The sequence below is a fragment of the Elephantulus edwardii genome, unplaced genomic scaffold (genome assembly GCF_000299155.1).
Source record: "Elephantulus edwardii isolate Elephantulus edwardi_28Jun2011 unplaced genomic scaffold, EleEdw1.0 scaffold00003, whole genome shotgun sequence".
Taxonomy (NCBI): Eukaryota; Metazoa; Chordata; class Mammalia; order Macroscelidea; family Macroscelididae; genus Elephantulus; species Elephantulus edwardii.
In genome coordinates this window covers 9,623,830-9,650,816 of record NW_006399753.1, presented here as the reverse complement: position 1 = coordinate 9,650,816, position 26,987 = coordinate 9,623,830, and the positions used below count along the sequence as shown (strand labels likewise).

At 46.7% G+C, this 26,987-nt stretch overlaps 1 protein-coding gene across 1 annotated transcript in view; it reads right to left on the bottom strand.

Annotated features, from left to right (window-relative positions):
- Positions 1-7,787: 7,787 nt before the first annotated feature.
- The window catches only part of KCNQ3 (potassium voltage-gated channel, KQT-like subfamily, member 3), a 107,631-nt gene continuing 88,431 nt past the window's right edge, over positions 7,788-26,987 (bottom strand). The window contains exons 9-15 of the mRNA XM_006879455.1: positions 24,593-24,619; positions 19,456-19,658; positions 18,459-18,561; positions 16,528-16,659; positions 14,441-14,539; positions 10,717-10,801; positions 7,788-8,756 (exon numbers count right to left, since the gene is read on the bottom strand). Of these exons, the coding sequence (XP_006879517.1) occupies positions 8,028-8,756; positions 10,717-10,801; positions 14,441-14,539; positions 16,528-16,659; positions 18,459-18,561; positions 19,456-19,658; positions 24,593-24,619 (1,378 nt within the window). The 3' untranslated portion in view covers positions 7,788-8,027. The remainder of the gene's footprint in view (positions 8,757-10,716; positions 10,802-14,440; positions 14,540-16,527; positions 16,660-18,458; positions 18,562-19,455; positions 19,659-24,592; positions 24,620-26,987) is intronic.

Genomic DNA, 26,987 nt, shown 5'->3' with positions numbered 1-26,987 from the left:
TTGTCACCATTCGGTACTAAGGAGAGACCCACAGGATCCATCAGAAGGTCCTGCAATGGGCAAAGCTGTGTTCCTCACAGGCTTCTTCCGGCAGGTCCTTCCAAAGACCACCTTTCCCAGCTTCCCGCACTAGGACTGTGTAAACCAGTCTGGCCAATGGAAATGTGAGTGGAAGGCACACTTCACTTTGAGTCCAAAGAAGTTAAAAGATCTAGTTTTCCATATCCTCCTTCTCAGTTTTGTGTCTAGAAAGGAAGGGCCTGGCATGTGGTCCCTCCGATGGAATCAGCTTATATCCTTACATCAGAATGGAGTGAATTCACACTGAACAGAAATGGGAACAAGGAGTAAATCTTCATTGTATGAGGTCATTGATATGTCAAGTTTTTTCTGTTGTAGCAGCCAGCATTAATTATTCCAAAGAACAGTCACAGATTCTTAGTGTTGTTTTGAAGTAAATAACATTCTTCCACATAGTCATTGAAATGTCTATTTATTAATAAGTGGTGCAGTATTTATTAGTTTTAAGATAGAACATAAAAAATCAGGTAAGAATCGTTTGCATAATATATATGGAAATCAACCTATTAAAGTTGTTCAAATATTGGACAGAGCCAGAATATAAATTACACATACTGTTTAAAAATTACAGGAAATCATATTATAAAGAGCACTAAAGGCCACTTGTGGAATAGTTGTGTTCCCGTGAAAGCCAGAGGTGAAGAAAGCCTACTCCTAGCATGAAGGAGACAAATCCAGGGAGCAAGGCACCAGAATTCTATGCATAAAGGGGGTTAAAGAAAGACAACCTAAAATAAAATGCAATGGAGTCGTATCACTGGAAATCGCAATTTGTTAGAGATTATGCGTCTCCCATTACTGTTGCATCAGCAAGACAGAGAGAGAAAAAAAGAAAGAGGGGGGAGAGAGAGAAACAGCCACACCCTTACACCCCATCCAAAACAATATAGAAATCACTCTTTTTCAAACCAGGTAGGGCTCATAAATCTTTAGAAATGTACCTGTATTTCTGAGGTGATTTTTTTTTTTAAGAAGGGGCGGAAAACGCCTCACCTAAGAGCAAAGCCTTCAACATTTGCCAAAATGGCAGCCCCAAATCCTGGATACAGAACGCCCCCACCCCCCACCCCACCCCACCTGGCCTCTTAACCCTCTGGGGAACTCTGGAGAGCTGAGGGTCTCCTCTCACTTGGAAAAGCAGAGGGCAATTACTAGGTCAGGTTGGCTTCCACATGGAGCCTTGATCTTTTGATACTAGGAAAGAAAGACACAACTGTTCAGAGCTCTAGACCTCCCAGGGGGATGCTTTTAAAGATTATTCCTGTTTCTTCAGGATTTCAGAACCCTGGAATAAAGGTACAGTGTAGACACAAAAGACTAAAATCAGCTGACACAAAGACATTTGAACTAGTTTGGGGAAAACCAATGACAGCTTCTCCTTGAGGAAGGAAAACAAGGGACACTTGTAAGATAGCTGCAGCCACACCACACTCTGAGAGCTAATGGGTTCCAGTGTGAATCGGTGAATAATTGATACGGTATTATTTTACATACACCATTGACAGCTGGACTGTGAAACCATTCAAAGGAGTAGGGAGGCCCTCAGTGAACCCCCCCCTCCTCTCTCCAGACACCCACTGAGTCTGTTACTGTTTTACTGTGATGCTGACAGGGCCCAGGGTGGCCATGCACTGTGGAAGGGCACAGGGCATGGTCTGGAGTGCATCTGCATTGACCAAAGATGCTCGAGGTGGGTTAAGGGCATGGGGATGAGCTTTGGAGGCATGCAGGCTTTGGTTATAAGTCTCAACTCAACCTCTTAGACTATGTGACCTTCAGCAAGTGCCTTTCTAAACTGAGTCTTATTCCTCACCTATAAGATGGGATAACACTTCCTCACGGGGTTATAACGAGGACTGTGGGAAGTCAATATCGAGAGCTGTTATGGAGCATACACGTCAGAAGGACCAGTTGGGATAACTTTCTCTCCTCTTCCCAGCCCTCAGCAGCGGTGGGCAGAGGATCTGGACGGAATGCTGAAAGGCGGCAGGTGACATCACTGTTGGTAGCATCCAGCTGCAGTGGACGTGACTAAGGAATTGCTCCGGCCGCCGAGACTGGCTGCTGACCCAATGATGGACCCTCTGGCAACTTAAACACAGCAGGGGCTGCTTCATAAGACAAAGATAAAGCAACCTCCCCCCGTGCTACTTAACATCTCTCGAAAACCCACTGGAGTTCCAGCTCCCTGGCGATTTAGCCTGAGTATTTGAAGAGAAAGCCTAAGTATCTTCCCAAGTACTGGACTAGACTTTGTTACTTCATTACTTCTCAGCTTGTCCTTACGTCTTTGCATCCCACGTTGCCATCAAATCTGAGTCCTAGCGACCCTGTGGGACAGAACACAACTGTGGCATAGGGTCTTGAAGGCTGTCCAATTTTACAGAAGGGGCTGCCACATCTTTCTCCAGCAGAACAGCTGGTGAGCTGGGAGCCACCGAGCACGTTCACCATTTAGAATCCACTTTCACTAGATTGGAAGCCGTTTCCCCCGGAATCTTACAACAACAACGGCAGAGCAATATAAGATCAAGTGTTTAGCTGCCACCTACAAGTTAAGCAGTCCGAACTCAACAGTTGGCCAGTGTGAGAAAGGCGTAGTGTTTTACATCTGGAATGGTTATAACCTTGAACCTCTGGGGTGATTCTACTCCATCCTGCGGGGCTGCTGGGAGCCAGAACTCACTCATCAGCGATGGGGCTAATTTTTTGTGAAGGGGTTTTAGGTAGAAAGGTAATCTTTAAAAACACTGGATCAACTATGGTGGTTCAAGATTTCGCCAGCCCACCCTCTGGGTTTCCTCTTAAGATAGCCGGGTCAGCCTTAGGATGAAGCTATCTGGACGGCCTGCCATTTGTGAGAGATGCCAGCAAGCCAGGCAGAATTGTGGCAATCTCTCCCAAGCAGAGCAAAGGAGGAGATCGTCGTCAGAAATCCTTATTTGGGTCAAGAGAAGTACTTACTTACCCAAATCACTTCCTAGTTAAACAAACATCAATTGTCTTCAATCAAATCCCATTTGTAGCTTTTGGTGAAGGTGGTTGTTGTGTACTGTACAGGTGGAACCGTCGACCTACAGCTGACCCTCTGGCGGGTTTTCAGAGGCAGTTAATTACACAGGAGGAGGTTGCCTGTCCTCCTGTGGAGCAGCTGGTGGCCTGGAACTAAGTGCCTTCGGGATTGCAGCGCAGCTTCTTGCCTCTAGGCTACCAGAGCTCCCTTTTGGTGAAGGTCCTAGAGTATAATGTATGACTCTGATGAAGATGATGTGTTCTTTTGATCACTAAGGAAGAGGACACAGGCTGTGCTCATGTGAGAGATGCCATGCAATGAGGACCTTAGCAGAAGTGGCAACCTGGGGTCACAGACATTGCAAAAGGAATCACATCCCTTTTCTTAAAACTCAAACCCATATGTGTGTGTGTGTGTGTGTGAGAATGTAGGAGAAATTTCTAGGCTCGCTGACAGATGTGAATCAAACCTGAGGCCAGACTCTGGAGCTGAGCCAACAGAAGCGATGGGTCAGAATTTCAGATGAATGCAATGTATCTCATTCATCCATATGCAATTTAACAGAGTTTCTTTTTAAAAAACAAAAAACACCAGAACAAATAAAAAACTTTTCTCTGTTTCAGCCTGAAATAAGAAAACCACAATGAAAGTCATGGACACATTCTTGAGGATGCCCTGGGCTCAGAAATCTTGTTGCCCCACGTATCTGTCACTGGAAACCAAAGGCCAGCAAAACGGCCTCTTCTGTGGAAGCCTGCAGAGAACTTGACAGTCCTGTCCAAACGTGTCAGGCCAGGGAAAACTACCCTCTTTGGGAAATGGAATTTGCTGTGCAGACTATGATCTACAGGTTGCCATAGTTACACCTTTCTCTTGAAGTAGATGTTGAACCATGGAGACTGATTTTGAGCTCACCTGCTCTTGGTCAAGCAAATGAGATGGAAGCTTAGCTTAGCTTCTTACCTGACTTCAACTTGAAAAGGAATCTGGAGAGAAACAGAAAGCTGCTTTTTTTTTTTTAAATCAATCAAGAATCTCTGTGGGACACTCCAGAACCTTCAAGTTCTTGCCAGTTTATCTGGAGATGCATCTATAAAGTCTAACTAATTTGACTCGAGCTCAGTAACACCCAGCCTACTGAGCCTTCCATGTACTGATGGGTTCACTACCACTTTGATGCTGACTACTTTGTGCTGGGCACATCTGTTAGCACAGAGTGGTCTGGAGGGGTGAATCAGGTCATTTCCACTCCTGGGGTCCCACAAATCTCCAAGCTCTGTGAGGCAGGAAATCTAGTTTGCTCCTTTCTGAAAGTACAGTGCTTTTCACAATTCTTGGCATACAGCAGTGTTTGATAAAATTGAAATAAAGAAAAGATGCCTTATTCACTCTTATTCTATTGCCACTGATATATGAGATGGTCTTGGCCCATTGCAAGCAGATCCAGTTACACTAATTCTTCCCACAGGCACTCGCTCTCTGTACTCACAGAGGATGAGCGTCTAGGAACTGCCTAGGAATCTGATGCATAATTATGGGTTAATTAGCTCATTTTGACCTATCTTGGGTTTTTATAGTGATAGTTGGTAATATCGAGGTCTTGTTTAATTAGCATAAATTTTCAGTTTCCTAAGCAAATCCAATTATTGAACAGAGTTTTCTGTGATGCTTCCCCTGCCCGCTAAGCTTCTACAATTTCTCCTTTGAACATTTGGTATTTGCTTGTATAGTGGTATTTGATACTCAGAACTACAATCAATCTCATGCACCTTTTTACCTGCTCACTATGATCACTTTTCACCAACCGTTTGGAAAGTGGCTTTCTCATTCACTCCCCTCCTAACAGGCGACCTCTAAAACCTTCCCATACATCAGACAGACACACATCCTCAGGCTGTGACAATTCCGAAACAAAACAAAACATCTTTGTTTTTTTGGTCCTAGTTTTGGCTACGAAAATGATTCCTGGTTTGCATGATGGGATTACTATGCCGCTAATTCACGGGCTCTTTCAAGACTCTCAGTATCTTGGGCCAGCTTCACAATTACCGATGTATCTGAAGTAGCAGAATCCTGGGCAATGTTAGTAACAAATCCTGCTGGGTCATTCCATCACCCTGCTCGTCTCTGTTCGACCAAGGATTTTTGCACACACTGTGTAACTGTAACTCAGGTACCACCCCCGGCCCTGTACTTCTTTCTGTTTCATCAATTCCAGCCATGCTGCTAATACTGTTTGTGGGGAAAGCCATTCAAAAAGGTGTGGTTTGCTTTCCAAAAAGACATTATTCTTTTATAGAGAATATTGAAACAGGATTTTCCCAGAAGGTAGTTTTTGTTTTCTCTGATAGAAAGGAACAGCTGCAAAGATCATTTTCATTCATTTATGAAACATGTGTTTTGTCTTTGTCTAAACTGATATGGATATACTGTTAGAGAACTAGTGAAAACCAAGACAGACCCAGTGCCCACCATCATGGTTTTATGACTCAGCAGAGAAGCTAGAAAGCTCACCTACAGTCCACAAAATAGCTCAAGTTGCCAATTCTCTGTAGGTTATAAAAGAACTGAAGGAAGTCCCTCTGACTTTGAAGTCCATGGATTATTTTTTTGTTAAGCTTGAGGGTGACAAGACCACAGTCTCCAGACCAAGGACTTGATGGGTCCTTAAAAGGCCCATCTACTTGTAAGGTATTAAGGCTAGTAGGTTCTGCAAGAATATGAATATGTTGAATAGAAACAAGTGGTGTGAATTCAGAGAATTCTATCACTCCTTTCTCATTTCATACACATACAGAACACAGTGGTGGGAAAGTGACAGCTCAGTCATTCCTGGGAAAAGGTCACAATCAAGAACCAAGCCTTCAGGAAGGGACATGGGTTTCTTAGATCTTTGCCCTCAATGGCCCTTTAATCCATACTTAAAAGGCTGGGGGTAAAGGGGGAAGACCCTGCCCTTTAGCCTTCAGGTTCCCAGAAATTCAAATGACAACTGTCAATAGGGGTATCATGACTGAGAGTTGTGGTTACTACTTCAGCATATTTCCTGCCTTGGACTTCAAGGTCATCACTCATCCATTCACAAGGTATTGCCAGGTATATCTCCCTTCTCACCACTTAAAATGCTCATCACTCGGCCAAAGAACTCAGGGTTTGGTCATATATTCCTAAAAGCAGGAACCAAGCTTTCATTATCGCTGGACTCTAAGTTTCGTGAATGGTTTCTGTTATCTTGTGGATTGAGAGGAACCCCAACTGAAGAAGCGGCTCCTTTCCCTAAAAAAGGCAGGATGTAGCTTTGGGTTTTGATGGAAGTTACCAGATGTCTATCAGAGTTGTTGGGATTCTTAAGACTATTTGGTTGGGTCCTTTTAATCAAATTGGTGGTCACTATGGCAACCACCCAAAACAGTACCTAAATATGTGAAAAGTATGAGACAATTATATATGGTGTAATACTTTAACCACTTCAGATCAAGCCTAATCAAAACCTTTTGCATCAAAGTTTCTTCAACGAGTAGCAACATCTGATAAGAGGCCATTGGTTGGCTTGTGCTTAGCAGTGACATCTGTAGAGCAGGGCAGTGCTCTGCAGGCCGCTGGCCCACATGCCAGTTGGTCTTACGGCTAGCATTTTCATAAAAAAAAAATTGGAGGAGCACAATTGGATGTTTTGGGAAATGATGCCACCTGCATATCTCTAACTATGGTAGTACCTTGCTTGTATTCCATTATGTCTGGATCTAAAAGACAATGTATCAGGTTAAGGGGTTTTGCAGTAACAGTGGCCATCGCTCCTCCTGGACACTGTCACAGATGCTCTCTGCGGACACGGAGGACTGTGATCTGGCACCATTTCTGGGTTCCACTGTGGACACAGCAGGGGCAGGGGGGTTGAATGAAGACTCAATCAGGAGGAGAGTAATCAGCTGGGTGTAGAGTGTAAACTCTCCAAGAAATTAGTGACTTTGGGAAGGTCACCTGGGGAAGGTCACCTGGGGAAGGTGTCTGACGATGGACCAGGTAATCTCTGCATGCCTCCTGGCTCTGACTCCTGTTCTAAGTGTGCATTTCAGGCTAAAGTATCCTGGGGAGGAAAGCGAGTTAGAACCTCACTTTGAAGGCACTGAACTCAGTTCCTGCCCAGAAGGGGCCCCACTTCTGATAAATTCCATTATCTTTGGCTACATAAACTGGGAATTATCTTCATGTTGTTGTGTAAGAATGTTCTCTTTCTCACCAATTCATGACACATCAGAAACTCTACCTTCGGGATTATTACCCCCTTTTCACAAACGGGGAAACAGGCACAAGATGAGACAATGGCGGACTGAGGGAGGTCCCTGTAAGAGCTTTGAAAAGGCTGTGCCAGGTTTTCTTTAATAAATCAATTTAGAATTGCCTTCGTATTGGAGGTGCATTGACTACCCTGCTTTCTTCTCAACACCAGCTTGGCAGGCGACCTCACTGACACTCAGGGTGATTCTGTGGGGAACACTGCTCCCCACTTTAGAGCATGGTGTCACTGAACACAGAAGGGATCCTGCAAAGAACTGAGAAGGTCTTTCCCTGCTTACCAATCCCCAACCCAAGCCCAGGTGAGCCAACCCACCGGACGGCCTGCAGAGTTTGACCAGATTTTCTCCCTGTCCTGGTCCAGTCATGAGGGAAAGGAAGAAGAGCTGGGCTTGTGTCCTGGAAAAGGTTGGCGGCATCATTTATATTGTGTAAAGTCATGCAAAGCATGCTGAACAGGAAGCAGCGTCATTGTGGTGACAGAGGAGGAAGAGTGGTGACAGCCCCGTCGGGGCCCCCACGCACACGCATGCACGGATGCAGCCACGGGTGGTCCCAGTGGTTAGCTTTGGGTGAGAGAATAGTGAGCTATACAGAGTCTGTGTACATTACAAGGAGGAGCCAGCCAGTGACCCCGCTAAGTGGGCTTGTTGGAAGGGGTCCATATTGACTCAGAGATGCCCTCCCCCGTGGACGACAGGGGCATGGAGCCACTGGGTGTAAAGGGGTCCGTGTCAGTGTCAGTCTCCCCCTCGGCCAGGTACCGCTTCTCCCGCATCCAGCTGGAGCCTCCGCTGGGGCCGAACATGTCTCTGTCCTGGGAGATGCTGAAGCCACTTGGAGACCGTTCCAGTTCCTCATGGTTGACGGACATGAAGGACAGCGGTGTGTCGCTGTCCCGTGTGATGCTGCATCTTTGCCGGGGCGAGATGCGGTCCGAGAGGGGCCCGGCCAGCTCAGCCTGGGAGCAGTAGCTGACCCGGGAGTCGAGAAGAGTCAGGATGGGCAGGACTGTGGGCCTCTCCGCGTATGTGGTGGCTGCCGACGAAAGGCCCGCCTGGACTTTGCCGGAGCTGGGGCCCCCGCGGGGAGGGTTCACAGGGTCATGTGCAAAAAACCCATAGGGCCCGACCTTGTCAATAGGAACCTGGTGGAAGCTGTACGGGGGGTCGGGGGGGCCCGTCTCGGAATAGTTGCAGATGATGGTTTTCAGATCAGAGTACCTGGTGTCCTCCTTCTTGTCCAAGGCGTCCGGAGAGGCCGGCCCCTTGGTGGGGTAGGAGTCACCCACGTGGACCTGCAACCTCTCCCTGTGCTGCATGTGCATGTCCACCAGGAAGTCCAGCTTGCGCCCCATGTCCTGCACCTGCAAACACAAGCACTGGGGATGGTCTCCTCTTCCTCAGGAGGCAGGACCCCCTCCCGCTTTACGGTAAACATCCAAGTGTCTACAATTCGCAGGGCCCCAGTCTGCAGCGGCTGCATCCTGACTACCAGCAACTGATCCTGAGGTTGGTGGTTCAAACCCACGCTGTGACCCCACAGGAGAAAAGACTGCTGATCAGCTTTCACTACAAGTCTAACCAAGGAGGCTCCAGGGAGCCAGGGAAGCTCAACAGGGCTGTTCCACTCTATGCACAGGATCGCCACCCTTTAGAGGACGCCATCCTTCAGAACTGATGCGTGAAGCCACCGGGGCTGAGTTTTACAGTGACTTTTCAGAAAGGAAGAACATTCTTTTATTTTTTAAAAAATTTTCCTTTTATTATTTTCTGTGTGTGTACCGTCAAATCGGATCTGACTGGTACAGGAGGAGATTGCCCCTCCTTCTCCAGCAGAGCATCTGGTGGATTTGAACCACATACCTCTGGGATTGCAGTGCAGCTTCTTGCCACTAGGCCAACAGAGCTCCCTGAAGAACATTCGTATAATTTGGCAAAAATGAACAAGAGGCGGGGATACATTTGGTGTCTTCTACTTGACGGTGCCACGCGTTCACGAGTGTTAATCTAGAAACAACCTGGAGTGGCTGGGTGTGGGGCGGGTGAAGTGTTTGGCTACTAGCTGCAAGGTTAGTGGGTGGACTCCACGAAGAGGAGCTGCGGAAGAAAGCCCTGGTGCACTCCTTGCAAAGATCACAACCAGCGAAGAAGCTGCCAGGTGGAGTTCTGCTGTGGAAAACAGGGGCTGCCAGGAGCTGGAATCCACATGCTGCCAGCCGGTTTGGTTTTTGATTTAGTTTATAAGCCAGTGCTCCCCAGCTAACATGAAATCACTGCCTCCCAAGTCTCTCCTCTGACCTTCCCAGCTGTCCTTGTTCCTGAGAGCCCATATTAATCAGTCTTTTCAAGAACACAATGTTTAAGCAGACATTATTTACTAATCTGCAAAACTGTTACTTGGTTTAAAGAAGGGTTAAAGAGTTATTTTTTGTTTGAGCCTTAAAAATTATCTCAAGGCATTAGTTTCAGAGGTTCTTCCAACCTCCACGGTTCTAGAAAGTGAGGATTCCATGATAATTTAAAATTCTATATTTCCCTCTCTTTTGATTAGTATTCTTGTGCACAAACTTCTCTGAAAACATTCAGTAATGACTGACAAGAATTCTCTAGTTATTTTGGCCTCCTGGCAAAGGAAGTCACTGCAACTAACATTTCTTGAGGGGATGCCACAAGGTACTTAATTGACTCCTCTAAGTAGTAACTGAGTGTTTGCTATGATAGCAACTCTTCTAGAAAATTCTCATGTATTAATCGATTTAACCCTCATCACAACCATATGAGGAGATTCCCACGTTACAGATGAGTAAACTGAGGTTCAGAACAGTACACTAACTTGCATATGCTCACCTACACAGTAAGTACTCATCAGAGGTTGAAACTTGGTATCTTTTTCTGAATAGTAAATAGTATCTTCTTATGAAAAAATGTATTTGGAATGATCTGTAATTTTTCTCGAGAATTCAGTGAAAGCTTACAAAGCAAATTTGTTTCTATTCAGCCATTCATGTTTCATAACCTTGATTATAAGGTAATACATCGTTCCTCCTTCGCCCCTGTAATTCCCCTTTCCGCTGTCCCCCACTCTCCCCTTTCCTGCATCTGTGGTCTCTCTGTGGGCAAGTGCTGCTCTTTTGATCTTGTATGGCTGGCTGTTCTAAGAGTGAGCACCTGTCTGGTGTTACTTCTCCTCTTACAGGCTTCACCATTGTCTGGCTGAAAGTTGAGCCACGGGGGTGAGCTTTGTTCCATTCTGAATGCTGACTAATGGAAATACATTTTATACAGTTGTTTTCTTTGGTGAAAGAAAAAAAAGAAAAGGCCTACCTGTCTTTCAACTTTTACAAATTTCCCCATCATGCTTTGGTCTTCAACTTCTGATGTGGAGGCTCTGGCTACATATGGTTCATTCCTAGAAAAAGACAACAATTACAGAAGCCCAGTTTACCCCATTTTGCTTCACCCAGCTGTTCTGGCAGGCAGGTGTGGGGTGATGAAGTGATGGTCCTCACCTTCCAGCCACTGCAGCCTGGAAGACACCCCTCAACACTGCAGGAGGCTGTGCACCAGGGACTCCCACAAGCCTTCCCCACGGGAAAATACGATGCTGCTATCTTATAAGGATCCCCTGTGTCTCAGTGGGACACAAAGTGGGACGATGCCATTGGCCCGTGTGTTCAGCTGCTAACAGAGAGGCTGAGTGCCTCTTAAGGCCAGGCGATCCAATTCTGAAAAACCAGTCAACAAAAACCTCACAGAGCACAGCTCTGCCCCGACACACACAGGCCACCAGGACTCAGAACTGAACCTGTGAAAACTGACAGCAGCTGGTATCGAAGTTAACACAGGGTCTGACTCTACCTGGAGCATTTCTGTTGTCAGGTGCCATCATCACGTTGGTTCAAACTCAGAGTAGCTGTATGGACAACAGACTAAAACCCGGCGGGACCCGAACCTCCTCACAATCACCGCTGTGCTGCACCCGCAGTGCAGCCACTGTGCCAACAGACTTACTGCACGTCTTCCTCTCCTCACTGACGTTCTGGCAGACGTAATGCCCTTCTTCATGGACTGACCCTCCTAATAATAGCCCAAAGTATGTGAGACCAAGTTTCATCATCCGGATTTCTAAGCAGCGCCCTGTTCTTCCTGTAGACCACGAGACAATATTCTTCACCAACACCACGATTCAAAGGCATTGATTCTCCTTTGATCTTCCTACTTTATTTATTTCCCAACTTTCATATGTATATGGACCCTCCTGACAGGCCCAAAACATTCTAGGAAATGAATCTTTACTATCCTTGCCCAGAAGACACACCCAAGGCTCACTTCTTCCAAGACAGACTTGTTTGTTCTTCTGGCTTTCCCGGGGTACTCAGTACTCTTCTCCAACATCACAATTCAAAGGCTTTGCTTCTTCTTCTTTCATCCTTATTCACCGTCCAACCTTCAGATGCATAGAGGTAATGGGGAAGACCACAACTCGGATCACGTGCATCTGGGTCTTTAAACGATACCCTTGCTTTTCAGCACTTTGGAGAGGTCCTTCACAATAGGCTTTCCTCCAATACAACACCTCTCTTGATTTCTTGACGGATATTACAGAGAGTATTGATTCTGGGTCCAAATAAAAGTAAATCACTAGCAACTTCAACCTGTCCTCCATATATTATGATATTGTCTCGTGGCCCAGTGATGAAGATTTTTGTTTCCCTGAGGCTGAGGTGTAATCTTTGTTTAAGGCTGTAGTCTATGAACTTCTGCAGCAAATGCTTTAAATTCTCTTCACTTTCAGCAAGCAAGGTCGTATTACCTCCAAGCGCAGGTGGTTGATGAGTCTTCTGATACTGATGTCACATCCTTCTTCAAGTAGTCCAACTTCTGCGTGATCTGCTTAGTAAACAGACTGAATGTGTATGGAGAAAGGATCCAGCTCAGTTCACCTTTCCTGATTTTGAACCACACAGGGTTCCCTTGCCTTGACATGCAAATGAGCGGAGAGAAAATGCCGTGGCTTGGGTCAGGTACACCGTGGTTCTCAAAGAGTGTTTAATTTCTTTGAATTGAATTCCTTCGCCTTTCAGTGTTGCATGGTTGGCTGGGAATTTCTGCCCTGTGCGTGGTGTGCGCACACACAAGTATACATGTAGTCAGTAAACGTGATGACTCTCTGAAGTTCTACACAGTAGATAAAACGGTTTCATCAGGCTCATTTTGTTAAAGATGCAAAACAAATGTCTAATCTGGAACATGACGCAAAAGATGATGTTGACAGGAGATGGGTTTCGATGTCCTCTACATCTGTCTACTGATCACGGAAAGATTAAGGTTTGGCCAAATCCCAGTGAGTTTTAGTATTTTTATGTTCTCTATGCATGAGACTTATTACGGAGACTAGCTAGTGTTTCAATTTGCAAACAATCAGGGCAGTGCACAGCCCCATGTGCCTGGGGCATGAACGGGGCTGCCTTGACAGACGCTAGAAAGCAACGACACTCGCAGTCATTCATGCTAGGTATTTTCTGTTCAACTGGTTTTTCTTTCAATAACTGCCAATTCCTGCCAAGCCCCTGACCGTCCTGGCTGAGCAGTCCGAGCGTTCTTGAATGATGTTGTCGCTGTTAGGTGCTCTGTGAGCAACAGACTGGAACCTTGTCATCCTCACAGTCTCTGCCTTGTTCAAAGCCATTTCTGCAGTCATGGCACCTCTCCTCGTTGAAGACCTTCTTCTAGTTCTCTGACCCTCCAGCTTTTCCAGCAGGGTGTCCTTTTCCAAGGACTGTCCCCTCCTGACAACATGTCCCAGGTAAGTGAGATGAAGTTTTAACATCTTTGTCTCTAAGGAACACCCCTGCTGCACTTTGTACAAGACAGATTTGTGTGTTCCTTTGGCAGTTCATGAAGATATACAGTACCCTTCATCAAGATCACAATTCAAAGGCATTGACTCACTGTCCAACTTTCAGATGCTTAAGAAGCAACTGAAAATAGCATGGCTTGGATCAGGTGCACCACAGTCTTTTAAATGACATCCTTGCTCTTTTCCTTTTTTTTCTTTTTTCATGGTTTTCAATATATAGCAATTGATGCCTCCCAGCCACCAGAAGCATCTTACCCAATGGGTAAATCTCTGGTATCAACCCTTTTAAAAAGACATGTAAATATATACTCAGATTTATACACTTTGTGTTTTCTTCATAGCTATGTACAAAGCCCCCAGTATGGGGCTGGGCCCTAGGGCCACAACACTGCTCCTAGCCTTTGCCTCACCATCCTCTGGTACCAGGTATTTGGTCAGCAAAGCAAATTAGTACTGGAATTAACAAGCCACTGGCACCATTTATCTGGAGCAGAGGTCACCTTCAGTGGAGGCCCAAAGCACTGACCTCCCTACTGCTGTAGCCCTGAGGACAAGGCACCTGCCACCAGAATGCATGCTCTTTTCCTTTTAAAAAATGATCCTTCCACTTTTTCAACAGTTTTATATTAGTTTGTTTACAAAGTTCATATACATTGTGTTCACCCTAGTCTTTATTCACATTGTGTTTCATACACTCATTCCCACAATCCTTGCTCTTTTTAACATCTTCAAGAGGTTCTTGAGAGCAGATTTGCTTAGTGATGCTGCTGTGTTGTTGGTAGGTGCTGTCAAGTCAAGTAAGACTCATATATTTGAATGATAACAGGACTCAAAAGCTGGTGGTCTGTTTACTTAATCTAGCCTACTTGGAGATTTTTTTTGGCCTGCATAGTGTTTTAAAACATTTAAGGAACCTACCTTAGAAATGGGAGGTTTACAGGGCATGTGTGGATTTCATTTACATATAAAATATAAAGAAAGCAAGGATAAGTGCTGTGGTTGAGAACTGAGATTCCAGGTTGGCTTGGTGCAGTGGGAGTGCTGGGAACACTTTATAAAGTTCATTGACTTGTACATTTCTGTACACTTCTCTGTGTGCCTATTTTAAAACCAATAAAATAAAAAAAGAAATAAGGGATACAGGAAAGGAATCCAAGCTGCCCCCTGTGTTGGCAGCACCAGCCTCACCTGGGAGATTGCTGGGATGGGTAGGTAAATGCAGTCCCCTTCTGAGACTTCTTGTGTTTCGGTGTGGATGGAGGTCCAGGGGTGAAAATCATATCAATTCTGAAAGAGAACACACAAGAAGGGGACTTGAGATCATCAGAGCTTTGCTTTATGAGGACAATGAACATCAAATGAGGGTTTGAATGTATTAGAGGAGAGAGGGAGAAGAGGGAAGAGGCAGAAGTTGAGACAGAGGGAGAGAGAGGAAAGAAAGAGAAGGCAGAGAGAGAGGAGAGATGGGGAGAGAAAACAAGAGATGGGGAAGAGTGAAAGATAGAGAAGGAAGGGCAGGAGAGGGGAGTGGACACGGATGCTTTCAGCACACACCTATCCTGTGGGTATGAAAACACCCCCCCCATCACAAGGGAGAGCAGGCAGGCTGACCACGAGGACAGACTGAGAACTGTATCTTGTTATCCCCATGGGTAGTGTCATTTGTGCCTGCAAGTCTATCTTGTCTTTTGAGCTCTTGTATTGCTCCTGAAAACACCGAGTCAGGGAGCGTTTCCTGCCAATGCAGGGCTTGGTTTTCAGCTGCTCAGAACACTGCATTCAGCCAGCATCCCTGGTCTTCAGTGTGACGGGTCTGACACCAGCTCTATCCCTGCTTCATTTCAGCCCAGAGTTGCTGTCACACAAGAGGAGAGGTCCCTGGAGGTGGGGAGGGGGCTAAGGAGAGAGCCTGGAGGCAGCTCAGCAGAGCGTGGACAGTGCATCCAGAAACAGCCATGGACCACGGTCTCTTATCTGAAAGCCCAGAGAAAGCTCCTCGGCTGACACAGCCATATGCTAACTTAGCCTTCCTTTCTCCCTGGTCGTCCTCCAAATACCTGCTTGGGAACAATTATTTATCCAGGCAGTCTACCTCTAAAACCAACTCACAGAAACACTTGCTGACAGAGATTCAAAACTCTGGCTGTGTCTCGGTCTACTACACTTAACATAAGTTTTTAATGTGAGTGGGTCTCACACTTCCCTCACCCACCCTTTCCTAATCAGGGAGCTCTAGTGGCCCAGTGGTAAGGAATTGCACTGTCAACACGAAGGCATGTGTTTGGAATCTGCCAGCTGCTCTGTGAGAGAAGGATGGGTGATCAACTCCTACGCCATTCACTGCCTCTGAAAACCTGCTGGAGGGTCAGCTATGAGTCGGTCCCAACCGACAGTATACAGCAACACCCACGAGGTTCCTAACTTACAATGTGCAGAGTATTTGAGAAAACAGAAGTTCTTAGTTTCACTCCAATCTTCCCAACCAACCAGCTAAATAATTTTCATCTTGCAGCTTCTGTCCCCTCAACTATAAAATGCCATCTCCCATTAAATGAATTAAAAGGTTATAAAAGATTAGATACTTCCATGCGAAACTCTAAGGTGTACCTGATCCAGGCCATGGTCTTCACAATTACTTGTTATGCATCAGAGAGCTGGATAATGACCGAGGATGACAGGAGAACTGACACCTTTGAGTCGTGGTGCTGGAGACGAATACTGAACATACCATGGACTGCTAAGAGAACTAACAGGTCTGCCCTAGAAAGGATGAAACCAAGCTCCTCCTCGGAGGCAAGGATTTTGAGACTTCATCTCACATACTTTGGCCATGTAGCCAGGAGGAACCAGTCATTGGAGAAAGACATGATGCTTGGAAATGTGGCAGGACAGCGCAGGAGAGGAAGAGCCCAGATGTGATGGGTTGACACAGTAACTGGGGTAATGAAGGTAAGTGTGTCAGGGACAGTGAGATTGGCTCAGGATAGAACATGGTTCAGAGCTATTGGGCAGAGGGTTGCTATGAGTCGCAGGTGATTTTAATGGCACATAACAACAACAACAATGTGAACCCCTCATATGCTTAATAAATGGTTAGAATTATTCAGTTAGGCATTGATGATGTTTCTTTCTGCTTGATGGACCTTTGCCCTTACCTTGTGCCCCTGTATTTTGGATTGCTGAGTTCTTGCCTTTCTCCCCAACCTCTAGACTCCTGCAGGTTTGATTCCTTAAGGAGCAGGGCAACATAGTCCCTCCAGATGAGGCCACCTTACCTGGTCTGCAGGTACTTTATCCTGGAAAGCATGTCGAGGTGTCCTGCGGAATACTGCTCAATCACATCCTTCACGTCATAAGGCCTCAAGGTCTCCTTGAATTTTTTCTTATAGAGACGGAATTGTAGAATTCTGTAAGACGGAGTTGATGCATGTGAGTCATGGGTAGGGAGTAGAGGAACCTTATCACAGCGTCAGCAAACCTGGGGCAAGGGAAAAGGAGCCAATGAGAAAAAGACATTAATTCCGTGTGGCTGACAAAGGAGAGTAACAATACTCAATCCCTCTCTTCCTGAACACTGCTCCTAAATGACTTGAATAATAATAAGATAATAATAACAATAACATAAAGATTTTACTCTGAGGACTAGGGTGTTTGACCCAAGCCATGATACTTTAATCACTTCATATGCATGTAAAAGCTAGACAATGAATAGGGAAAAGTAAAGAAAAACAGATATATTTGAATTATGGCGTTGGTGAAGAAAGTTGACTATACCATGGACTGCCAGCAGAATGAACAAATCAGTCTTGAAAGAAATTCAACCATAATGCTTTTTGGAAGCAAGGACTGTGGAACTTTTATGCTTAAAACCTATTATCAGAAGAGACTGGAAGCTGGAGAGGGTCATCATCCTTGGTAAAGATGAAGGTCAGTGAGAAAGAGACTCTCGACACGACGGAGTGACACAATGGTTGCAGAGCAGAGAGCTATGGATGTGAGCACAGCATTTCAAGATGGTGCAGAACCGGCCAGTGCTGAGTTCTGTTGAACTCGTTCCGCTGAGCTCTCATGAGTCAGAGTCAGAAATGACCTAGTGGCATCCAGTAACAACAGATGAGGTGTCCATTACACGGCAGCCTGGGCCAACTACACTATAAACCACCTGGTAAGAAGCTGACTGGTAGACGACAGAACTCACTGAGAATTTCTTCAGGGCTAGCTAGCTAATGCTGTCCGAGCTGGCCCTCAGGCCCAGGCTTGTGGGAGAACAAAGTCTATGCTTTCAACTCCTGCATCACACTGTCTCATGGGGATAGTAGACATAGCTCCTCTGCACTTCCGTTCATGAGTTCTTCGAAAAGACAAGCCAGTTCCTGTCCTTGCATCTTCGAACTACCTGGGGCTTTCAGGGCTGCTAAGCAAGGCCACTCTCACATCATCTTCCTGGGAAACAAACGGTAGTCACCAAAGAGAGTGAATGCTTCTCGAGGACTCCGTCACAAGGAGGATGGCTGTTAAGACAGTGAGGACCAAAGCTCCTGATCAACAGTCAATGAAGTCCCAGGTGACCTCCTGCTACGTGTTTGTAGTTAGATTTTGTAGTGTGTTCAAAATGCATCTTGTTAGTCATAGGCAAGCAAGAATCACAACAACCCATTCAGGGAAGAGTCATTTTCTTTTTTCCTCTCATGCTATATTTTACACCAGTGGACTCTGAATCTGATTTGGGAATTAACCCCTAATCCCAGCAGCACTTCCTGTCCACCCTCCCTAATCCCAGCAGCAAGCACTTCCTGTCCACACTCTCCAATCCCAATAGCACTTCCTGTCCACCCTCCTTAATCCCAGCAGCATTTCCTGTCCACTCTCCTTAATCCTAGCAGCACTTCCTGTCCACCCTCCTTAATCCCAGTAGCACTTCCTGTCCACTCTCCTTAATCCCAGCAGCACTTCCTGTCCACCCTCCCCAATCCCAGCAGCACTTCCTGTCCACCTGCCCTAGTCCCAGCAGTAAGCACTTCCTGTCTACCCTCCCCAATCCCAGCAGCACTTCCTGTCCACCCTCCCTAATCCCAACAGTACTTCTGACCCATCTTTCCGAATCTCAGCAGTACTCTCTGCCCACCTTCTTGAATCCCAAATGCCATGTGCCATGGGAGTGGGGCCTGTGGAAGGATTCAGGTGAAGAGGAGACTAAGAACATTACCTGACTGCTCGGATGGCGGCCTTCAGGGTGGGGATCATGTCTTCAATGAGGAAGTCATTCCCGTAGCCCCTGTCTTCTGCCATGGGTTCTCCTGTCCCTGCATCTAAGAGGGAGACAAGTGTGTCAACACCAGGCCACAGAACTTGGAAAGGCTCCGGAGCCTTGCTCAGTGACAGCCTTCGTAGGCATCAGCTTTGTGACTTCCAGTTTTTGTGATGGCTCTGTGAAACTGCACAGGGGTCTCCATGTGCAGATTCTGTGCCTTCCTCATCCCCTCTGACACGCACAAGCCTGGGCCACAGGCAGCGCTGCGGTGCCAAAGCTCCTGAGTGGTTCCACAGGACAGCAACTGGACATTCTCTGATAGATCTGGGTATGGACTCCTGCTCTGCCAGTTATTAGCCCTGTGACTTTGAGGAGGCCATCTGTGAGCCTCATGTTCCTCAGAAGGTCTGAGAGAGGACTGACAGAAATGGTGTGAGTCAGTGCGTGAGGTCACAGACACTGAATACACCATCTTGCCTATCTGTTGTCTTTCTCTGGAAGTGAAAGAAGCCCAGAGACTGTAGTTTCACACAGCCCAAGAGGGGGCTTCCAAACTTCTTTCCAACCCTCTAGGAGTACCGAGACACATATGCTCTCGGTCATTCTGTACATAGCCTATCACTGCTTCAAGTTGGCCCCAATGTTAATTCACTCATCCCATCCATTGTAGAAAACATGGCGACATGGCCCAAGGCTCCCTGAGAGGTGAGTGATGACCAACAGAGGTGGTCACAGGTAACTTGGGAGCCTCATGATCGACACATCCACAGGAAGGTACAGCAGATGCCCTCGGCATTATTAATTTCAGATACGTGAGTAAGATGAAGCAGGAAGTCGGTTCAAGGAGATAAGAAAGGCAATGTTGTAAGCAGAGTCCTCCCACGGGAAGGAGTGGAGGTGATCTGGCACAGGGAAAGGGGAGAAGCGTGGGGTCAGGGGAGCAGGACGTTACCTTCAGAGCTCTGCCAGAAAGCGTAGGCTTTCATGCGGAAGGCGGTGCGGAAACGCTCTTTATTGTTTAAGCCGACAGGCTTTGGTTCTTTAGAAGGGCTTTCTTCTATGGCATCTACATTCAGAGGGGTAAATAGCTTTCCTTTAGTATTGCTACCACGAGGATTAGAAAGGCGAACCCGATCCAAGAGACCCAGCTTTTGGCTACAAAATAAGCAAAAGTTAACAATTTTCCTCCTTCAGTGCAGGCTCTCGTAATCCCATCCCTCCATAAAGACTCACATTTTCCTCTACTCATGACAGGGGCCATAAAGCTATGCTAACAGGTCAAAACAGGACGGCTCTTGGTTTAACTCCGAGCTCCACAACCTGCCGGCTACTATGCCTTACATGTTACTTAATTCTCCTGAACTCCAGTTTCCTCACTGGTTCAAGTGAACAATTAATGAGATTAAAAACAAAAGCAAAATGCTGCAGTTGCTGTTAGTGGATTCTGACTCCTGGTGACCCAGGTGTGAAAGGGGTACAACTGTGTTCCACAGAGTTTTCAGTGGCTAACATTTTTGGCAACAGATTGCCAGCTTGTTTTTCTGAGTCATTTATTGGTGGACTCGAACCTTTCACCTTTCCATCAGCAGCAGTTCATGAACTTTGCCCTACAGCCGATTAGAGTCCAACTCAAATCAGCCATGTAAGACACAGTCGAACTACTTTACAGGGAGCTCTGGTGGCCTAGTGGTAAGAAACTGCACTGCAATACCAAAGGCAGGCAGTTAGAATCTACTAGTTCCCTGAGAGAAAGATGGGCAATCTTCTATGTGATTTACAGCCTCTGAAAACCCACTGGAGAGTCAGCTATGAGTTGATTCCAACTCGACGACACATAACAACAACATAACATCTACCATACCAGGCATGATGCCCTTCTTTAGGACTTTTGACAATATGCCTAAATCATACTTGCTTCTAAGGAGCACTCTGGCTGTCCTCCACCCAAGTCCGATCTGCTTGTTCTTTCGGCATTCCATGGTATATTCAGTACTCTTCCCGCCCCCCCCCCACCCCCACCCCGCCAAGTCAGAGGTATCAATTTCCCTTCAGTCTTTCTTATACATTATCCAACTTTCACATGCACGTGAAGCAAGTGAAAATACCATGGCTTATGCCAGGCACACCTTAGTCTTTAAAATGATATCCTTGCTCTTTTGCACTTTAAAGAAGTCCTTGGCAGCAGATGTGCCCAGTTCAATATGTCATTTGATTTCTTGACTTCTGCTTCCCTGGGTATAAATTGTGGAGCCAAGCAAAATGCAGTCCTTGGCAACTTCAATCTACGCTGTCCTACAAGGTGTCTAGAGTCAGAATCGAACACCTCTGAGTTTTGGGTTGGCTTGAGAGCAATGTTCCAATCACATCACGACTTGAAGCCTAGCTCCACCCTTTACCATCTGTGTGTGACCGTGAGCAAATCTGAGCCTTTCTGAGATGCACCATCTGAACCATGAGATTAAGTATTCCCTCCTGCATGTGATCACCATGAGCTAACAGTCGTCAAAGATCTGGCACAGGGCCTGGCACGAAGGCATAAAGCAGGGAGTCTACAAATAATAATTTCACATACTATTTTTAAAAAATATACACAGAAAACCATACTTCCCAACTTCAACAGTGTCTAGATGGACAATTCAGTGACATTAAGGACATGCTTCTGGTTCTAGAACATTTTTCCTCTCCTTTTATGAACTGTTCCTCCCCATGACATCCTTCACTAGCCCCTAGCTTTTGGAGCTGCTGTTCTCTGACTCTAACTATGAATTCATTTCCTCTATTTCCTCACCTCTAGTCTCCCGCCCACTGGGGCCCTTGGGGATACACTGGTGAAAGCACAAGGCTGCAAACCTAAAGCTCTATGGTTCAAGAACATCATGCTCCTTGGGAGAAAGATGTGGCGGTGGGCTTCCCTAGAGATGGGCAGCCTTGGAGACCCCTGGGGTCCATCCTCTGTCCTGCAGGGACAGAGGAGTTAGAGCTGGGTCTCTGGAAGTGGACTGGTTTGACTCTTACCTGGCGGACACAGGGAATGACCTCTTTTCTGGGTATAAAATTCCAGAAAGAGCCACAATGCCTGCTCTCAGGCAACAATATACCCTCAGCAGCTGCCTCTCTCTGTCTCTGTCTCGCCATCCAAGGCAGGCACACAGCAGGCCCTCATGGACTGTGTTGTGAACGAGTGAGGGGATGCGGGATGCGGGGGTGCCTGCTTCTACAACTCCAGGTTTTGCAGCAGCCAAGACCATTTTCTGCCTTCTGAAGACCATGTCTGCCCACAAGGGCTGTTTGCTGGCTGCCAGAAGCTACTGATACCTCCATTGCCTGATGCAGTGGGGAGACATGGGTGTCAGGGTCAACAGACAAGGTCTGAACCGTCCTCCTGCCCAGCAGCTGCCGCCACCTGTGGCCAGAGCAGCGGGCACTCACCTGTTCCTGGCCCTAATCACCCTCACGGGGGGAAGGGGGGAAGCACATCTGTGCAGTTTCTTGCTTTCTGCTTGGCATACAGAAGTCACTGAAAGTATCTGAGAAATGAATGAATGGACGAGCAGTTGCTTCCCTGTCTGCTGCTGTGTTTTCTCACTTCCCAGACTCCCCAGCGCTGCGGCAGCAGTTTGACTGAAAAGCCCATTAATCACCTACCCAGGAAGGCTTCCAGAGACTCCACCTTCTTGGAACTGCACTCTAAGTTGCAAAGCTGCTTGCCTGGCTCGTACTAGAGGAATGACTCATAAACTCATTGTCCTTGATGTGATTCCCACTGCCATGGCCTAGTGGGGCAGAAAGAACGCCCCCGTGGGGTTTCTCAGGCAGTAAATGGTATTTATTTTTTTTTATTGTGATTTGAGCCAATGTTTACAAAACAAGTTGGTTTTCCATTCAAGCATTTATATGCGTTCTGCTTTAATGGCAGTACCCACACTGCCATCACTTTCTTCTCACTTCATTATTCTCATTTTCAGTAAACCTAGCCCTTCTTGTTGTCTAAGTTCTATCCCTGAGCAGACACTGCCCTCCTGATCTTGTGTGGTTGATTGTTCCAGAAAGTGATAGAATTTTATGGGAACACACTGCCTCATCTTTCCCTGTACAGCTTCTGCATGGATTCAAACCTAGGACCTTGGTTGTTGAGGAGCCAATCTCTTAAGCATTGATTGCCTCAGTAAGGGGGTCACGGAGTGACTGGTAGGAAAGGAATTCCAGGGTAAGGAGGCTAAAGACAGTGGACGAGGCGGGAAATCTGCACATGCCTGCAAGGCTTTTCTACCCACGAGCTAAGTCCTTCCTATTCCTTGTTGACCCCTGTCCACATGGTCTGCAACACCATCATTCAGCTTCCCCAGGGACCCTGCTGCGTGTCTCTGCACACACAGGTCCCTCCACTGGCCTCTGCTGTCTGTTCAGGGACCACACAGCTATCTGCCCTTTAAAGCACGTGGGAGCATCTTGGAGATGACATCACTCCAAAGCCTCTGTTTGTCTTTGTCAGGGCGCCCACCAGGCTGGGGAAAGACTGCAGTGTTCACACCTGCCTGCCCATCTGCTAACACAACCGGAGAGGCCAGCTCTGCCTGCTTCTCTTGACGTCCTGCTCAGCACGTTATGATGCCAGTGGTCTGAATGAGGGTGTCTGGGGCAAATCTACGAGGTTAAAATGTCCTGCTCAGAAATGTGACCCTGTATGCAGTTCATCCTGCAGACCCACCCATCACCTGCAGCTTCTTTCTGTGCAAGATGATGACAGTGAGTCACATCTCCCAGGGGTGTTTGGGGACTGAATGAGGTCATGGATTCAGGAAGCATCGATAGATGCTGGCGGCCACCGTCATTTTGTTCAATAATCCTCCTCCTCTGGGGGCTGGAGGACGCTAGTCACATGTGTGAAAGGGACGGGTAAGATTTTCCAGTCCATAACAAGCTGGATATTTAATTATTATTATTATTTAATGCACTGAGATGAGAGCTCAGGGTTGGTGCGGTATTTCATGCTCCTTCTCAAGGCCTGTCTCAAAACACTGGAAATCGTCAGTGCACTCCACCCCAGCAGGAGATAAACACCCGGGAAGCTCATTTCCAGATAAACTCAGCGAGACAACACTGAATGGCAGCTGCTTTGTCCTGACTTGAAATCTCCGCCTCACGGCCGAGTATTAGGGAGATAATGCGAAAACTCTCTCCCTGCTACCCTGGCTGTGGTTCAGGATTTGCTTGCTTGGCATTTAAACACTTCACCTCAACCACTCATTGTCCGGATGGCTTCGCCCACGTTCACGTAATCCCCATTGGTCACAGATGATGGTTTTAGCATATGGACATGGATGGTGTTAGGAGCTGGACACACAGAGCTCAAATCAGAAATGGCAGCTCTGAGACACTTCCCAGCGCGACACCTAAGAGGCTTAAGGAATGCTTCCTCCAGCCGAGGGGTGATCAGCTTACTTCCTAATTGTGCTGCCTGAAATCCAAGACCTCAGAAGAGAATCAAATGCAAGGTGAAGTTCATCCCTGAAACTCAAAACCCATCTCTCCCCTCGTCTGTATAGATCTCTGGATCCCGGGCAGCTCAGGCCTTGCTTGTGGACGATGCTGCCAAGCTAAAGGAAAACCTTCTCTAAAGGAAAGCCTTCTGTAAAGGAAAGCCTTCTTCTGAGTCGGCATCAGTGCCCTGTGCACAGTTAGGGTTCCTGATTCGGTCAGAGAAGAGACTGTTTGCAAAAAAGAATTGGGGAAACTGATATCAATGGACTGAGATGGACAACTCCAGTGAGGCCGTCTGTCCTGACATCCCTTCTGCCGGGTGTGTATGTGTGTAGGGAGTGAGATAGTCTATCACAGACCTCCAGGCTCAGAGCCCCACCTAGAGGCAACACCCCTTAAGTGCTGCCGTGATTATTACTAAGCTGTCTTTGAATAAACCAACATGAAAACGCCAGAGGAACATGGTGGTCAGTTACAACAGTGAGCGCCAAACACCCTCTCTTGTAACCAGCATGGCCACCCTGGGAGGCTCTCCCACAGAGAACCAGATCCCTCTGCCCAGAAACAGTGTGTTGGGGGGAAGGAAACTGAGTGTAGGGGACACTTACCTGGCCACTGCCTCTAGCTGTTCTTTCCTGGAAGAGAGAGAAGAGGAGGAAGAATGAGGCACAGAGCACATACAACAGCTGCCTCCGCCCCAGAATGCACCTCAGAGCATCCCTTAGAAGAACAGCGGCAGAGTGGAGCTCTAGGACAAGGCGCTCAGTCGGGGGAACCAATGGATGGGGTGGGCTGTCTCCTATCTCCTGGTCTCTGGCCCGTTACTCCTTCATTTGTTCATTCAGAACATGTGTGCTGAGCCGCAGACTGAGTCTGATTCGTGATGAGGACAAAACAGGAAATACATTATTGTAATCTAACAGTCACACGGCCCCATAAACTGTCACTATCAGCAACATCATTGTTGACACCATCACCATTGCTAATAGTTATATCTTCTCTCTCTCTCTCTTTTTTAAGGCGAAAGTCAACTAAAGGCAGTTTTATTAGAAAAGCTATGAGAGAGACAGAGAGAGAGAGATGGGTCATTCTGTGAAAGTGCAGAAGACTGTTATATGATCTTTGAAGTGCTTTATACGGGTTCATTTAATCCTCACAATGACCCTATGAGATAAGTGCTATTAGACTCTGTGCTACTAACCAAAAAGACGGTGGTTTGAATCTCCAGTCAATCTTCAGGAGACAGACCGGCAGTGTTTCCCCATAAAGAACCCTAATGCAGGGCCGTTAGGAGTCAGAATCAACTTCCTGAAGATCCTTCTCTTCTACGCTGACCCTCAGCTTTACAAGCATCATGCACTGCGCTGGGCCTAGGACCCCTCATAATGTGAACGAAGCACCCAAGACGGAGCCTTTCTTCTAAGGAGCGTCCTGCCTGGACCTCCTCTAAGGCAGACTTGCTGGCCGTCCACGTGTATTCAAAATTCTTCATCATCACCATAGATCAAAGGCATCAATTCTTCAACTTTCCTTATTCACTGTCCACCTTTCACAGACAAATGAAGTGAGTGAAAAAAAAAAATACCACAGCTTTGGACATGTGTACCTGAGGTGTCAACGTGACCTCATTCTTTAGTACTTTAAAGAGGTCTTTTGCAGTAGATTTGTCCCATGCAATGCTATAACTTGATGGTTTGTATTTTCTTTACACTGAGGTGAAATCTACACTGGTGGCTGTCGCTTTGACCTTCATCAGTAAGAGCTTCACATCCTCTTAACTTTTAGCCTTATTCATTTTCTAAGTTTTATCTGTAGGGCTACCTATTTGAGGTTCCAATCAAATTTTCAGGTTAGGCTGAGTTTATCTGTTCATCTCTTACTCCAGTATTTCTGCCCCAGATCTGTCTTAGAATTAGTAGCCCGTCAGGACTCAGCCTCCACCACACGGTGAGGGCTCAATACTTGCCCACCGCTGAGGTCCAGAGTAGGAGGAATGAGAGGAGGTATCACTTAGAGAAGGAAGAGACATTCTGGGATGGCACCCGTGTTGGTGGAGGATTATACCATGTCATCCTTCAAAACCTCTGAGAGGATCACAGTCTGGTAGTTCTTTAGAGAGTTAGATGGTTATCAGAGGACCCAGCAGTTCCATACAGGGAAACCTGTGAGAGCTGGAACTCACCAAGGCTGCGCTGTTTTTCAGATCCCACCAGCTTCCCCCTTTGATAGTCTGCTTACCATTTCTATGTCACTCTATTCATAATCCAACCTCATCAACACCAGTCAGTTCTTCTCTGACGGGTTTCCACCTCATACACCTCTTTTGTAGACACACACACACACACACAGGTTTTATCTATACATCTAGGGAGCCCTAGGGGAGTAGTCAATATTGAGTTTTGCTGCCAACCTAAACGCTGTGCCTCTCTGGCAGTTCAGACACACCATAGGCTCCTCAGGAGAAAGATGGCCAATCTATTCCTGCGAGACACGCAGCTTTTAAACCCAACGGGGGGCCAGCTATGAGTCGGTTTTGACTTCATGGCAATGAGTTGAGTTGACCTATATACCCAGACAATCCATGTACTTCTAACAACGTCCTTACAAGAGCATCATTCAAAATGGTCAAGAGAGTCAAGAGAACCCAACAAAATGTGCTCTATCCACATAAAGGAACAGGATGTGAGCATGAAAGTGAATAACACTATGGTGCACGTTGACATAGATGAACTCTGAAATCACGCTGACTGAAAGAAGGTTCGCACAAGAGACCACGTAGCTGGTTCTCATTTGTAACTGTTGTTGATGTTGAAAGGAACAGACCCGTAACTGACCCTCCGGTGGGTTTTCAGAGGCAGTTAATCTCATGGGAGGAGGCTGCCTATCTTTCTCCTGCAAAAGAGCTGGTGGATTCGAACAGTGTACCTTTCAGTTGCCAGTGCAACTCTTTACCACTAGACCACCAGAGCTCCCTTCCTTTATAATAGGCAGACAAGATGTTAT